Genomic DNA, 16,238 nt, shown 5'->3' on the forward strand with positions numbered 1-16,238 from the left:
TAAATTATTCATTTTCATTTTTACTCCACCTTCTTTTCAAATAGCTCACGTAGACTTTCAACCATGAATGAATAATATCTAACAATTGCTCTTTGAAGTAAATATTATTATCTCTGTATATGGAGCTGAAAACGGACCATAGGTTGTTAAAAAACCTTCTCAGGTATGCACCAGCACTATATCAATCAGGAGAAAAAACATGAACTCAGTCATGGATTTTGAATCAGCAAGATCATTTTTGATAGGAACAAGCCATCAATTTTAGAGAAAAACAGTTTCACGCATTTGAGATGGAAACAAATGCTATTTCCTTTTTTCTTAACCGTTAATTCTGGGCTGATTTTCAGTAGTAAATTCCAAAACTTCTCAGTCTAACAATAAGCAAAGGTACGTTCTATATATTAATATCATGCTGTCTTCTATTTAGATCATTAAACAACAACAAAAAAACCTGATAAGACAATGATGCATCATTATATTTTGCTCTACTAAGGTATCTGATTTACAGATTATTTATGTGGGAAATTGCTGGTATATGATTTAAAGTGTTCGGGTCAAGCTAGCACTAACAGCAGGAAATACATTTACATCAGAAGAAAGAGAACAAAAACCCCAGTAATTTAAATACTTTTTGCCTTGAGCACAAATGTGTCAGATGCAGTAAGAGCAAAAGCAGGCTGGGCTGGGAGGGATTAGGGTGATGGGAGGAAGAAGAGCATCTCCAGATGAGAGAAGAAAGATGAGACAGAAAATAAAAGATTCGAGAGAAAAAGAAATAAAAGGTGAAAGAAAGATGTGAAGGGATGCAGTGAGAGTGGGAAATGGAGAGGAAAGGGGCTGAGGGGTGTGATGAGAAGACCTCACCTGCGAGCTGAAATGGAGTTCCAGTGGAGCAGCTCTGGGGCCAACTCGCTGTCATGGCTGGTGGTGCCCTGCAATGCCCTGGCCCCACAAGTGAAACTGAGCCTGCAGGTGGTTGCCTTAAGGGTGCTTGTCACTGCCCACAGTGCAACCACTTCTTCAAAAGAGAGGGCTCGAGACCTGAGCCACAAGGAAACGGCTGTGGGACGTGGAGAAGAGGGGCCTCACTGGGGATCAGGGAGCATCTTCCTTCTGTCAGAGGATGCCTCCACCAAGCTGAGCAACTGCCTCCACTTCAGCTGCTCAGTCTCGAGTCCTGTGCTTGTACTTACTAAAACATATTTTCTCCTGTAAATTTGTGTTGTCTCACTTCAACTCTTATTTTTGAAGCAGTTACAATTTCTGCTTTCACATGCTGGCAGTAAGCATAAATTCTACATGTCCTGATGAGGGGAAGAGCAAGTGTTTTGCGAAAGCTGAAGAACTCAAAAAAAAATCCAAATGAAGTTAGTGCAACGCCATGGGAATACCCTGCCACATTTGCCGTGGCAGGCTGAGGGAGGTTTCCCATGCTTGGTGAGCACTTGCTCTGCTGGTGACAGAGGACCTGCTGCTGTCACCTCCGAGATCCTGGGGGCTGCCACCTGGGCAGGGAGTGGGCTTGTGGCATGCGGCTGTGCTTAGACTAGGGGGAACAGGGAACTAGCACTGTTTGCAGCAAGGTTCAAAGTGAGCCACAGCTGTTCTGAAGCTGTTACACAGATTGCTTGTCTAGGGGATAAAAACAAAGGCCTCCAGGCTCAGACACGAGCCTGTAGAGGCAGAATCCCTCTGCCCTCAGCCTGTCCCTGCCTGCCACCTTCCTTGGAGCGTAGTGCTTCAGGAGCTGCCTCCTCATCGGCTCCAGGTTGCTGGTGTGCAAGAGCTGCAACTGGCCCAGGTGTAGCTGAACTTGCTGGTGCCAGCAAGCCCCACTGATTTGTACCAGAACAGGACACTGCAGAGGGGCAGACAGAACTCCCTGTCTAGCACAGCTGTGCATCACAGTCACCAGGCAGAAACTGCATCCACTTCTAAGGATTAAGCTTGAGCATCTTCCCTATGATCCGTCAGGACAGACCAGGGGATGTTTATCATTTGATCAGCTGTTATATTTTATATATAATGCTATATTTTTTGTTCATTCAGTTGTTATTTTTACTTGCCAAAGGCTAAGCATTCATTGTTATCCAGGTTCTGAACAATTCTTTTATCCAGGTTCTGAACAATAGCAGAATTGTTCAGAAGCTGGATAAAAAGAATCCCTAAGTAAATAAACTCAGTGCTGGTAAAGTGTTCTCAGAAACATCTCAGAGATTATATTTAGATTTTTTATTGGTACCTGCCTGGTATCAATAATAAAATACCTTCTGCATTAGGGAAGTCAAAATAAAAATGTAGATGAATCAGAACTAGACAGACATACCATAGCTAAAAGAAGATATAATAAAACATCCTGAAGGTAACTGCAGAGGCAATGGGGCACAGAGGCCAGCATTGTTCATGGATATGAATGCATGATCTCTCACAAGACTGCCTTAGACACACTGACTGAGTCAATGGCATTGTACTGTGGTGCTCAACACAAATTTGTGTGTTTTGCAGTGCAAAGGCAGGAGCTGAAATGATATGAAAATTAGGGAGGTACACATTTGCAAGGATGCAAAAATGGGAAAAGGAAGCAAAGGATTCCACGGGCATTAAAGAAATCAATGCAAACAGGAAAATACCATGCTTTTTTGACTGGCAGGTTGCCCCTTTTTTTCCCACAGCCTGTGCTGATAGACAGTCCCTCAGCATGAATGAGGTTTTAAGACACCTCTGAAGACTGCCTAGTCCAGTGCTATACTCAAAATGTGATCAGCTACTACAGGCTGCCCCAGAGCACATCCAGTACAGTTTTAAATATCAACAGGGATGGAGAGCCCACAACTTTTCCTGGCAATCTATTCAGCACTTAAACACCTCACAGTATAAAAATGTTTCCTGATATTCAGAGTGAACTTCCCCTGTTACAGTTTGTGCACATTGCATCTGGTCCTGTCACTGAAATGAGTCTGGCTCCCCCATCAGATATTTGTACACATTGATAAGGTTCCCTCTGAGCCTTCTCTTCTACAGGCTAAACAGTCCCAGCCATTTCACTCCCAATCCCTTACCAGATACCCCAATCCCTTATCATCTTTAGGAAAAAAAAAAGACCTAAGGAAGACCAGTAGTCAGCCTCGGTGTCTGTCAAGATCACAGAGCAGATTCCCCTAGAAACTATTAGAAGGCACATGGAAAATAAGGAGGTGATTGGTGACAGCCAAAATGACTTCACTAAGGGCAAATGACACCTGATAAATCTGGTGGCCTTCTATGATAAGGTTACAGCTTTGGTGTGTGAGGGAAGAGCGACTGACACCATTTACCTGGACTTATGTAAAGAATTGGCCACTGTCCTGCATGAAACTTTGTGTCTAAACTGGACAGACATGAATTTGACAGAGGCACCAATTGGTGGACAAGGAATTGGCTGCACGGTTACACTCAAGGAATTGTGGTCAGTGGCTTCACATCCAAGTGGAAAGCAGTGACAAGTGGTGTTCCTTGGGATCAGTTTTGGGACCAAATCAGTTCAACATTTTTACCAATTATGTGTTTTGTACTTTCTTGTACCCCTTTCAACCCTAGACATATATAAAGGTTTTGCCCTCAGAAAACAGGGGTAGACAGTTTGCACTTCTGTTCTGAAAAGAACAGACATCTATCCCAGCCACCGAGTGCTCACTGTCAGTAGGGTAGTCTGGCAAAGGCCTGTCTAAACACTTACATATCTACCAGGCAAGTGGATCCTTGTCCTCTGATTTAAAACTGGCAAGTGACCCAAGTGCTTTGTTTTCTCTTCCACCTGATGCACTCAGCACTGGTAGCTGCTAGGATTCCATTGAAGACATTTTGCTTTTTTGTGATCCTGATAAGGAGAAATTATCGTTTAGTAATGCAAATCTGTTGCTGGTGATTCAGCTGATCTGGTATCAGAAGCCTTAATGTATATGTCAGGTTTTCAGTGTAAAAGCTTCTGTGTAAGGACCAGCTAGGACAGTTCACATCTACTGGACTAAGCCAAAGCATATTTATAAATTCTGCCATATTAACTTATTCCTAAAGATGCTGGACTGGGGTCTGAAAGGATTCAATGAATGTATCATACACATGTATATGACAGTAAAGCATTCTTTGAGTGAGCAGGGCTTTTTTCCATCATGAGAAAATGGTTTCTGTTGTTATCAAATATTTTAGCCATCTTATGTCACATCCTGGTTGGCCTTCACTGCAACAGGTAGATAAAGCCTATGCCAGTGGAGCACTCTCTAGCTAAGCCACACAAGCACAGTGAAACTAGACTTATATTTTAGTGCTCCTATTAATTTTAATTTTAGCTTAGGGCTAAGACCTCCCCCCCGTACATTATTAATATAAGTGTTAGCATACATTATTAATGTTGGTGCTAGGAAGAGCACTTCAGGGTCAACTGCTGGTTTGTGACTTAATTTGAATTCAAAACTTCACTGAGCTGAAGTGAATTTTTTTTTACACATGAATAGGAGTCTGGTTGGGAGCAACACTTGGTTTCTTCCAGATAGTTAGTAAAGACAACTGCCCAGTTAGGGATCCATGGGTATTGCCACAGCAGGTCAGTGCATGCAGTCCAATATCCTGACTGCCATATTAGTAATTCTCAAATATTTCAAAGGCAGATAAAAAACTCCCTAATTTTGTGGAATAATCTATTCAAGAGTGGCAATCTCCCTCTGACTTCAGACAGTAGCTGGTGTATAGCCTGAAGTATCAGGTTTTATGTGAAAAAAATATGAATTATTAGCAATTATGAAAAATTCCTAAACATTAAATTCTCATCTAATATTTCTGTGGACCCTGATCACATCTGTTTTTTCCCTTAATTATATACTATAACAGCAGACTTTAAAAGTTAAATTCAGATTATATGAAAACTTTGTTTAGAAGTATTATTTCCTTTGATCTGTTTCAGTAATACTAGGGCCAGTTTTATAGTAGAGATAGTATCTTCTAATAGACCCAGCTGATTCTGTTGGAAAAAACCCAGTGTTCACACATTACTTTTTCCAACTACTTGGTTGGTTAAACAAGATTCCTACCTATAATACTTGTCTTGCCTATACCTTAAAAAAACAGTCAGCTACAGTAACTCTTTCCCTTTTAAAAGTATTGTTATTCATTTGCATTATCTGATGCCAGCCTGCACTTAAGGATCTGTTTCCACATGATTTAATAAACATGCTAATTCTGGGTTGACACAAAGAGAAACTGTCACTCTCAATAGCAAACATTATTTTCTCAAGAGTGGTTGAAATGTTAGGGGGGAGCTGCTTGGCACTTGCAAGCTGATTTGGCTGGAAAAAAAGAGCTCTTGGCAGATGTTTCCTTTCCAAGGATTTCCCCCCCCCCCCCCCCCGATTTTTCATCTCCTAATGTTTGGTTCTGCCTTTCTGGCACAGCTCATACAAACTCTGTCACTTGGCCATGGCTGCAGGCATGCATACAGCGGTATTTCCCCCTTTCTGGGTCAAAAAGCACACCACAGTTATCACTTAACTACAAAGTGGGACAAGACCCAGGGGTATCTATCTCTTTCTCCTTCCTCTTGCTTCCTGAATTTCATGCAAAGTACAGCAACACTCTCCACAGAGGTGCCAGCTGCGATGATCGGGGACCTAGTTTTGTGAAAAAAATAACATCATCAATCACTCCTTTGCAGGAATGCATACTACATCCCCATGCACTACAGGAAGCAGGGGAGCAAGCTGAAGCAGACAGAGAATGGTCTGTGGGCCTCTTCAGCACTCTGGCTGACCAGCAGGAACAGGCAATAAAAATCAGAATCTGGAGAAGACATGATTCATGAGAAGATGTCAGGCTCCCATATGGACATTCACTTCCTGCTGGTCAGTCTTCAGGCCACATCCTTGTATTCAGTGAACAGAAATAAAGGGACAGGAGAGATGAAAGCTTGCCAGAGTCACAAAAAGAGGCTCATGCCACCTTGAGCCTCTTCCCATTTTTGGTTCTGCTCTACTGGACAAGACAATGTAGAAAAGGTGAGGGACATTTCCAAGCTGGTTTGCTCTTTAGTGGCTGAGGTACAGCACCTAGGCTGACTTTGGTGGGGGAGAACCCCAACATTCCTGGCACCACGCTGCACACCTCATTGCTAGGTGGGCACTCAGGTTGGCAGGATCATGCACTACTACCCAGTTCACTATCTCAGCTCTTCCCATGTCCAGTAGGAATGTTTTGAACCTGAGCTACAGCATGCAGATAGAATAAATGTGGGTCGTGCGTACACAAGCCCGTTTGTGTCCTTGTTCCTAACCTCACCGTGCACATGTAATATTAGACATATGCAGAGATCAGCAAAAGAGCTGTGGGAAAAGCAGATTCACAAGGCTGAAAACACAGGTTAGAATACACTTCAGCAATGGGAGTGGCTATGCATCTCAAGTCTTTGCTTGGAAGAATAAACTTCATGTTCAACCAGTTTACCCAGAAAAGGCATTACCCTATGTGTATCATCAAATCTCTTGTAAGATAATTTGATACCATTAAATCCACAATACTAACGCTCCAGACAAAGGGCCCACAGATCTTGGGAAAACTCTGGGTGAAAGCTGAGATTTTTCTTCTCCCTTACTAACATTTTTGTGCCTCCCTTTCAAACCACCTCACATGTACACACAACTTTTCTACCCAGTCTGACCTCTGGGGAGGGAAGGGATTTTTCCAAGGGACATCATTCCTGGAATAAGAGGTGATAAATAGACTATTGATGGTAAGGTTTAAGCAGAGAATGATATTGGGTTCCTGTCTCCCCCTCACCCCTGGCATTACCTCAACACCTTCTACTTCCCATTCCCCTAAACCCCTGCCTGAGACCGCCACCATCTGCTGGCATTTTCCCTGGGCACCAATCAGCAGGACAAAGGGAGAGAAAACAATGCACTCCCAGACTCTCTCTTCCTGCAGCAGCTGAGGGAGTGTCACCTCTCTTCACTGCAGCAGCTGAGGGAGTGTCACCTGCAGGCACCCATGTGTAGCTGGACCAGTGCAGGGAAGCCCTTGTTTTCACTCCTCTGAGGCATGACACTAATGCCAGGGGGCTGAGTGATACACAACCAAGCAGCACTGTGGGCACCTCACCTAAAGCAGCTGGGACCCATCTGCACTAAAGCAAACCGATTTTGGTTATCTCAGAAGGTGCAAATTGGGAGTGAAATGTTTCCCATGGTTGGAGCATTTATGAGGTCTCTCTCCCTCGTGGAATCAGCTGTTTGTCGGAGCTCTGACACCCAGACTTTAATGGAGAAACCAACAGGGTCTTTCCATTCTTTGGCCTACTTTTCAAGCTTGGAGGAAGAGAGAAGCTGTGAGCTCTTTGCCATACTGTTGAAAGAAGCTAAAAGTTTTTCTCTATGTGAAAGAAAATGGTTAGGGGATTCAGACTTGGGGAGAGGATGAATAATTTAGTTTGCAGCTAAAAGCTCCTATAATGAAGAATGCTTTTCTAAAAAACAGTTTAAAAAAGTTTGCTCAAGCCCTGAATCTAAGGCAAAAACCTTCAGAAAAATTGGTGGGGAATGACAGAGAGATTATATCCTCACCCTGTCTTCTTGGTATACAGTCTAAAACTGAAGTCTAACACTGTTGTAGTCTTGTCCTTTCTCTAGTTTTCTGTCCAGAATTTTTATCTTGAGATTTCAGCTTAAGGCACGTTTATTTCTCAAGGCCTTTGAACACTGTCTGAGGAAGAAAGATTTTGATTTGTTCCAATGAGACAAGCTCACTCATTATTTTTAAATTTCTTTTCACACAAACTGTCAAAGCATCGTCTAGGCAGGCCCTGATTTTCTTTTCATTTTTAATAAGAGAGAAGGCTATGATAGACAACAAGTAATCTTAATTCTACAGTAAATGTTTTCCTTACCAAAATAATGTCAAGTACACTTTAACTTATATTTTCTCAACTACATATATACACACTATTTCAGCTATTTCAGCACCACGAGCTATGCCAACAACTTGACTGAGTAAAAATTGAAAAAAATAAAAATCTTGAGTAGCATCGCAAGACAGTCAGCTAAAATTCACGTAATGAAGTTCTCCGAGCTCCGGGGTAAAGACGTGAAGCATTTTCTTAAGAACTTCGTCTCGTCACCGGGAGAAGGCGAATCCCTCTGGCCGCGTTCCCGTTATGCCAGCAGGCACGGCACGACCAGCAGGCTGCCGTGTGGTTTTATGGCAGGAAAGGGAAACTTTTGTGGAGGGAAACCGCTGGAGATCCTGCGGGGACGGCGGGTGCCTTGACCCGGACCCCGCGAAGCGGGAGAAAGCTCGAGATCCAGCCCGGCACAACGCTTGAAAGCCGAGCGGCCCCGGGGCAGGGGCCGGGCCGTGTGCCGGGGGTCACCTGCCTCCTGACACTCCCGCCACGGCCTCTTAGCGCCCCTCGCCGCCCCGGCCCCGCCGGCCCGGCACTCGGCCGCCAGCGGAGCGTCCCGCCGCCGCTACCCCTCCCTCCCTCCCTCCCTTCCTCCTTCCCTCCCTCCTTCCCGCGGCACAGGCTGCCCCTCCGCCTCCGCGGCCCGGCCGGCGGCGCTACCCAGGATGCTCCGCGCCGGCGCAGGCGCGGCCGCTCAGGAAGAGGAAAATGGCATAAACAACCCCGAGCGCCGGGACCGCTGAGGAGGAGGAGGCGCCGCCGCCCCGGGCCGCGCGGCCCCTTTAAGAGGCGCGGAGTCGCCCCCTCCTCCTCCTCCTGCCCCTTCCGGAGCCGGACCCGGGGTGACGGCGGTCCCCGCGCCCCTTCCCCCTGCCCGCCCCCTTCCCCATGGTGCCGACCCCGGCGGCGGGGCGGTTGCCATGAACAGCAGCGGCCTGCCCTGCTCGTCGCCGTCGCCGGTGGTGGGGCCGCCGCCGGGGGCGGGGGTCGGCGTGGCGGGTCCGGCGGCCGGCGGGGCGGGGGCCGGCGGCGGCGGTGGGACCGTGAAGCTGAAGTTCTGCCGCTACTACGCCAAGGACAAGACCTGCTTCTACGGCGAGGAGTGCCAGTTCCTGCATGAGGAGCCGGGCGCCGCCCCCGCCGGCCCGGGGCCCGCCGCACCCCCCCTCGGCGGGCTCCCGCTCGGCATCCCCCCACCCGCCGCCGCCGCCGGTCCGGGCTACTCGGCTCACGGGGCCAGCTCGGGCCCGGCGGCAGCGGTGGTGGGGCCTAAGAAAGCCGAGCTGGGGGCGGGAGGCGGCGGCGGCGGCGGCGGCGGCGGGGGGCTGGATGGCCCGCGGCTGGCGAGTGAGTGCGGCGGGGCGGCCCGGGGGTGCGGTGCGGTGGGGTAGGGGCGCTGCCGGGAGCGGGCGGCGGGCGGCGCGGTGTTCCTCATCCCCGACACGCCGCGGTGCTGCCGGAAACAAATAACAACAGCCATGGTGGTGGCGGGGGACCCCGGGCCGCCTGCCCGGCTGCGGCCGTCCCGGGCGGACGGACGGGGCTGGGCTGGCTGCCCAGAGGAGATCCGGCCCGCACCGATGGGGAGGAGCGGGCAGGTGTCTGTGGGAGGGGGTTCCTCCTGTGTGGCTTTAAAGGGGCTCCCGGGCAGCTGTCCATCCGTCCCTCTACCGCTAGGCTTGGTGTAGGTTCACAGGTATCCCCTGCCCGAAGTCAGGCCGGGAGCAGGGAGGCAGCCCTTTCCCGAGCGGTACCCTTGGATGGGCTCTTCCGAACAGCCTGTATTGAGTGTCGGCTCTTGGAAGGTTGAAATGCTCCAGTTAAAATACAACGTTAAAATTATGAAAAAAAATTATAAATTGCGATTCACTTCATCATGAGAAGAATTGCCTTGCATTGAGGGTGGCAGAGCATTGGAACAGGCTGCCCAGGGGGATTATGGAATCTCCCTGTCTGGGAGCATTCAAACCCCACCTGGACGGATTTCTCTGTAACCTGCTGTAGGTGATCCTGCCTTGGCAGGGGGATTGAGCTAGATGATCCCCAGATCCCTTCCAGCCTCGATGTTACTATGATTCTGTGATAGGTGTCTACGTTATTTACTATTGTGAGCAGAAATTGTCTCAGAATCTTTTTTTGAGGTTTTCTAGCCCTCATGCGCAGCCCCTTTTCAAATGGTGAGAGTTCAGATAGCTTGTGTGTCATGCAGAGCTGCACTGCTCTTGCTGGTTGGTGTTGCATCCCCCTGATGTGCAGGCCGATAGTTAGATGGAGCTTGCAGTAAAGTGATTTTAATAACCATTTGTTTTGTAGGTGAAGCAGCATTTGGCAGGCTAGGAAAACGTGCTTCTTGAGAAAAGCCGTGCTTCTTACATGAGTATATTCAGCTTGGCTGCATTATTGATTTTTGACACAAACATGGCATTTATTTACATTAAATGCTTTAGCTACTAAATGGTCACAACCATATTTTTTCTGAAATTAAGATGCAACCATGCTCAACACCCTGTACATAGGTTTTTAGTGCTTGATAAATCTTTCAGGGTCCTGCAGTTCTGCAGTTGTTGTTTTGCCAGGTGTGGTGAGCTTGTGCCACTGAGTATTATCTCTGTAGTTGGTAGCTTCTCAATGGGAGCCTTTAATATACTACTGCATAAGGCTTTCTATTAAAAATTTTCCAGATTTTTCTTGAACTTAAGTTATTCAAGCTGAAGGCTCTCTTGCCTTTTTTTTTTTTTTATATATTAAATAGAAATGTGTTGGAGGGATTCAGCAGCAATAAGTCAATCTTTGTTAATTTTTTGTTTGGACAGAGTTTAGTGTGAAACTTATCTTTTCCCTGGGGGAAAGAAAATGATTAGGGGATTCAGATGTGGGGAGAGGATGCATAACTTAGTTTGCAGGTAAAAGCTCCTATATGAAGGTTGCTCTTCTAAGAAACAGTTTAAAAAATTGCCTAAGCGCTGAATCTAAGGCAAAACCCTTCAGTATTTTTGTGTGCTTGGGAACTGATACTGCTGAGCAGTTAAATTATTTGAAACACTTGCTTCCATTGAACATGCTTGCTGCAGTTGTACCCAGTTGAGGAGTGGGGGCACCAAGAATGGAGAAACCCGCTACGATGCTGGCAGTGGCTGCCTGCTGGGAAGGCCACATTGCTTGTTGTAGGGGGCAAAAGCTTCCACTGGTGGATCTTGAAGGACACTAGCTAGGAAAAAGAGTCCAGAAACAAAGGACAGGGGAATTAAAGTTGAAAAGCCAGGAAATGGGCCTAATCTCGCTTCTAAACTTTGGTTTGGGATGCATTTGTGAAAAAAATAAGGAAAATAATCGTTCAAAATCTGAAGTTGATATATGTAGGAACTGACAGGCTAGTATCTAAATTCCTTACCTTGCTGATGGCCTGTGGTGTTTACAGTATGATTTACAAGTGGATGGAATGAAAGTTTTATTTCTGTGCATGTAGGAAGTAAGACACAAAGTCATATTAAGAAAGTTCTGAAGTTAAGAATATGAAAGTGGTAATTGCCAAAAATCACCTGCCTAATTCAGAAGTATTTTGTAGTCTTAAAGTGACTATGGAGGCCACCTTCTCTTGCTCCTTTCTCACTGGACACCAGCCTCATTCAGTGCACAGAGGAGATAATGCTCATTGACTAATTAACTGGGTAGTCCTATTTATTGTTAAAAGTGGGTCAGTGCCTCATTCTAATGTGCGTGTTACTCTAATCCTGCCTTGAGTACAGGATTATTAATTTACTTATAGGTTTTTCTGTGGTAATCACAAGGGCTCCCCAAATACCAACTTTTTTTCACCACATGGGTGGTAAGAATGCTGAGTGATGAGGAGATGGTGAGTAGTGAAAAGGTGAGAAATATTCCTGTGTGGAAGTATTCCAGTATTAGAGTATGATGAGGAATGAGCAGCTGACATCCTCAGAGCTAACCAGGAGGAGTTTCTCAGGTGATGTGTGGTTAAGCTATGCTGTGCCCATAAATGTTTGGGGCACTAACATGTGACAGAATTCCAGAAGTGATCAGATAGTCTTGGAAGAAAACTCTCCTTGGGATTATTAAATACAAAAGAATCCACATCTCTGGATCAGACTCATCTTCCCCTACATATATATGGCTGAAAGCCTGCTGGAAAATCCTGCTTTATCCTTGTCTCATACTTGTACTTTTGTCCACATAGCTACTGCAGTCCAATGTCAGAGGTGATGAGGTATTTGGCTTAATGTGGCTTTGGCTTGATGATGTGGATTTTTGTATTCCTGGGGGGCAATGCTGTCCATGCCCATGAGCTCCACCCACTCTCAGAAGGCAGCACTGCTGCTCACTGCCCCCAGACTATTTGACATGGAGCATGTGTTCAAAGCACCATTCCTGCTTCTTCCACCAGAGTTGAGTGCTCAGCCTCCTGAGTAAGGTTCACCTTCCAAGAGTAGGGTGGCCAGCTGACTGCATACAGAATAGGGAATGTAGTTGATACTGCCTATCTAAAATTTTATTTAAAAACATTAATCCTTTTTACATAGAATTTCTGTGAGAAAATAAGGGGGAAAGGAAAAGAATGCATTTTCTCCAAGTTTGGTAGCTACTTAAATTTGCTCACGATGCTTTTCTAATAGATGTATGTCCCACATGTCTAAAGGCTAGAGAAAAAGCAGAGGTGTAGGAATGACTGTTACTTGCTTTTTAGGGGAAAATATATGTTTGGTTAACAGGGTTTAAAGGAGTAGCCTATGGAAGGAGAGCATGGTAGCATGAAGAATTTCTCTTCTTGTATGTGCCCTCTGTTCTCTGTAACACTTTGCAGCTTCTGTAAGCAGCAGACCAGTAGCCTGCTTTACTGCATGCTGTGGGCTTGTTCCTAGGCCGCCATCCCTTCTCAGTGCTGCCTGAGGAAAGGTCTAGAGGGAAGTGTTGTGGTATTAAAATGTATCATGCCTGTACTTAGGTCAGATAAGTAAAAGTTGCATGGACAACTGCCATTGTATTTGTTAGCTTTCAGGTAGTTGAACAGGTGTAATATTCTTTTGCATGTAGATCTCATATTATATATTGATAGGTACAAGCTGAAGTATGGCTCCAGACATTTGCTAATTTCTGCCCCAATTTTGCTGTGAAATTTGTAATACATAGTACTCGCCCTTTCTTCTGGCTTCTGATTCCTATAAAACACTGGGCTGCTGAGCTGAGGAGTGCTGGGTGTGCTCTGGGCCCAGTGGCTGCCTATGAGGAGCTGGCCACAGCAGCAGTGCTGCTGTGAGAGTTTACAGTGCCAGAGCCTAGCCCACCCTCCCACTATGACACGTTTGCATCTGGTTCTCTGCTAGAAAGCCTTTTGCAAAAGCCCTCATAGGAAATCTGTAGTTGGAAAACAGGTCTGTGTTTCTGCAAGGTGGTGTTTTACTATGGCTGCTGAGAACAGCCCATCTGTGAATAGAGTTTATTGACAGCCTGCAAGAAGGTGGAAAGGACATCAAGACTTGGCGTGTGTTGGGTTGGCCTAATAAAAGCATTATGTTTGTTTTCACAGCCCTAATAAAAGCATTATTTCTGTTTTCACAGCCATCTGCATGTTGTGTCCAGTCAGGGCAGTAGTGGCCACTGCTGCAGCAATTCCATGTGCAATTGCTCCATGTTTGGTTTAATGAGCATTACAGCTTAGGTTTTGGGACATCCCTAAATACACTAGGCTTGGAGTGGAAAGACATAGACATTTGTGAATGTTCTGGTTTTTAAAGGATGCTTGATTCTTTACCAGTACACTCCTTTTTAAACAAGATGAAGCAGCTGACACAGAAAAAATGGAAAGATAGCTATTCATCAAAACTCATACTAAAGGCATTCTGTTGGATTACATTTCTTAATGCAGTGAAAGTGGTCAGGTTTATTCAAAATGTGGATTTTTCTTATCTTTGGTAGCATTTCAGTATTTATAAGTTGAAGTGTTTAGAAGCAGTTATATGAAACTTTTAAGTACAATTATAGTTGCAGTATGTCACATACTTTTCACTTTTCCTGGGTTTTGTTTCTTCTCCACTTGTGTGGAGAAAGTACATGTTATAGTAAAAGTGTATGGTTGAAAATTCTTTTTCCAAACATGTTTGTGCTTTCTGTGAGTGATGCTATATTAGTTGTGTACCTCACTTGGGGTTTTTTCCTTTGGAGGTACCTCCCTCTTTAATTTTCATTATGCCTTTTCCGGGAGTTGGCAGATCATACAATTTTCTTCTTGTTTTGCTCTGAATATCTTTAAGAAATGGGAAAAAAATTTGGAGACCAATACAATTGAGAATTGAAGAAACCAATAACCTCTTAGAGATGCATGAGAGGAAATGAAAGTTACTGAGTTCACTTAATCACTTTGTCTCATATGTCAGCTCCAGAAATCGGGTAATTAGACATGGGTTTTCTTTTTGCTTTTATGGGTTTCATGTGGAAATAACAGAATCACAGAATATTCTGAGTTGGAAGGGACTCACAAGAATCTGTTAAGTGAAGGGCCATAGGAGGAATATGATTTGGGAGAGCTAAGGAAAAATGTCTCAATCTGAAAAGTTATTTGAGATTTTGAGGGCAGTGAAACTGAAAAAAAACTTACACTATTAATTTGCTTTCATTTTATCTGTGTATATACCTCATGGTTTTTCCTTACTGCATTCAGAGGAAATCATTCAGAGTTCAGATATTTCACAAGAATTGTGGATATCTGAGGAGTATTGGTAATTATTTGTTTCTGGTAGGACCCATCCTGTGTTGGGTACTGAAGAATACTGTAGTACTATTACTCTTGTCATTGTTTTCTGTCTTCAAAGGCAAACAATGAAAGGAGTGTGAGTGTGAGGATAATTGTGTTACAGGAGCAAACTCTCTGCAATATCTTAGTAATAGGAAGCTTGTTTTTCAAGACTGAGGACATCCCTATTTAATATCTGTCTAGCAGGTACTAGAAACTGATTTTTTTTAGGTATTGCTGTAGGAGTGGGCTTTCAGGAATGATTTGAATGTCCAGAAAGTAGTGACTCTGAGGATTAGCTCAGAAAGGTTTCCATGTGTAAGGAACCAGCTAGAAGCACATTTAGACTGTTGTGGGTAAAGTGGGTGAGGCTTGGGTGAGAGACACAAGCATTTCCAAAAAACCTCCAAAGCAGAAAAAATAATCTTGGTTGTGAGGCAGCTGATGAAAAGGGGTCAGTGCAGGGATTTAGATAGTAAGCTGATGTGGCTGATGTTTTCCTGATTTGCTGCTTTCAAGTAAAGATGTTATGCTTTACGCCACCAGAAAAATGGTATGGTGAATCGCTGTGTGTGTATGGACGTGAGCTGAAAATGATCACACTCTTGCGTGTGTGTCGGCTGCATGAGTCTTTCAGTAGTTAAAAAAGTTCCAATCATGTGGTTGCCTTGTTTGATTCTCAAAGATATTTTGTGCTTAGAACTTGTATTTTTTAATTTGCTTTTTAACAGCCTTTTACTCCTGACCTTTTAAGAATTTGAGAATAGAGATATAGAAACAAAGCAAATATATATAAAAGTGGGAGCAGAGACCCACATTATACAAGTTGTTGTCAAATTGGTCATAGAGTGTGTGATTTCTGTAGTTTATGGATAGTCTCTCAACTTCAGTTGGTCTGCTGCTGAGGCAAATGTCAGGAAGACTTTTCCTTTCTTTTGTGCATTCTCTCATCTGCTGTGAAAAATATCATTATGTTCTCTTCAGGTTATCTGCACATGCTTCATGCAAATTATTTTTATAAAAAGTTGAGTTTTAGTTGGAGGCTATTAAAACAAAAGTTTAAATGTTTGAAAAAGTTGATGCAGTTTATTGAACAGTTCAATGCAATTTTTTAGGAATTGTAAAAGATCTTGGAGAGGGTAAAGCTATGGTATTAAGTAGTTGTATCACTTTAAATTGCTGTTTCTGATAACAGAATAGTTCTGATTACTCTTTTGAGAAAGTATCAACTTTAATTTGTATTATCGCTGTGCTTTTGGATTTGGTCCATGAGGAGGAGTGCAGCTGCTCTGGACTCTGTAAAAAACTTTTACAGAGCAGAAGAATGGCACCTATGCTGTTTTTCTGTCTTCTTCAGATGCTTCATCTTCATCAGATGATTCTATGATATGTGAGGTATATAAAAAAAAAGACAGCCCAGCCATTTGCTATTATGGTAAAGATAGCTGTTTTCCATTGCTTGCCCATGAATATCTCGTGGCGTAGTGGGAGTGTTTGTAAATAAGGCAGCATTTCCCAAACTGTTTTGCTTCCTGTCTGCCTTTCAGCCAATTTGGTTCACTTGTGCTGTCC

The 16,238-nt window shown here is 44.5% G+C and overlaps 1 protein-coding gene across 1 annotated transcript in view; it reads left to right on the plus strand.

Moving 5' to 3' along the window:
- The first annotated feature begins 8,841 nt into the window (after window positions 1–8,841).
- Window positions 8,842–16,238, plus strand: part of PAN3 (poly(A) specific ribonuclease subunit PAN3) — a 79,109-nt gene continuing 71,712 nt past the window's right edge. Inside the window, exon 1 of the mRNA XM_066544867.1 lies at window positions 8,842–9,268. Coding sequence (XP_066400964.1) covers window positions 8,842–9,268 — 427 coding nt within the window. The remainder of the gene's footprint in view (window positions 9,269–16,238) is intronic.

This window comes from Molothrus aeneus, chromosome 2 (genome assembly GCF_037042795.1).
Source record: "Molothrus aeneus isolate 106 chromosome 2, BPBGC_Maene_1.0, whole genome shotgun sequence".
NCBI lineage: Eukaryota > Metazoa > Chordata > Aves > Passeriformes > Icteridae > Molothrus > Molothrus aeneus.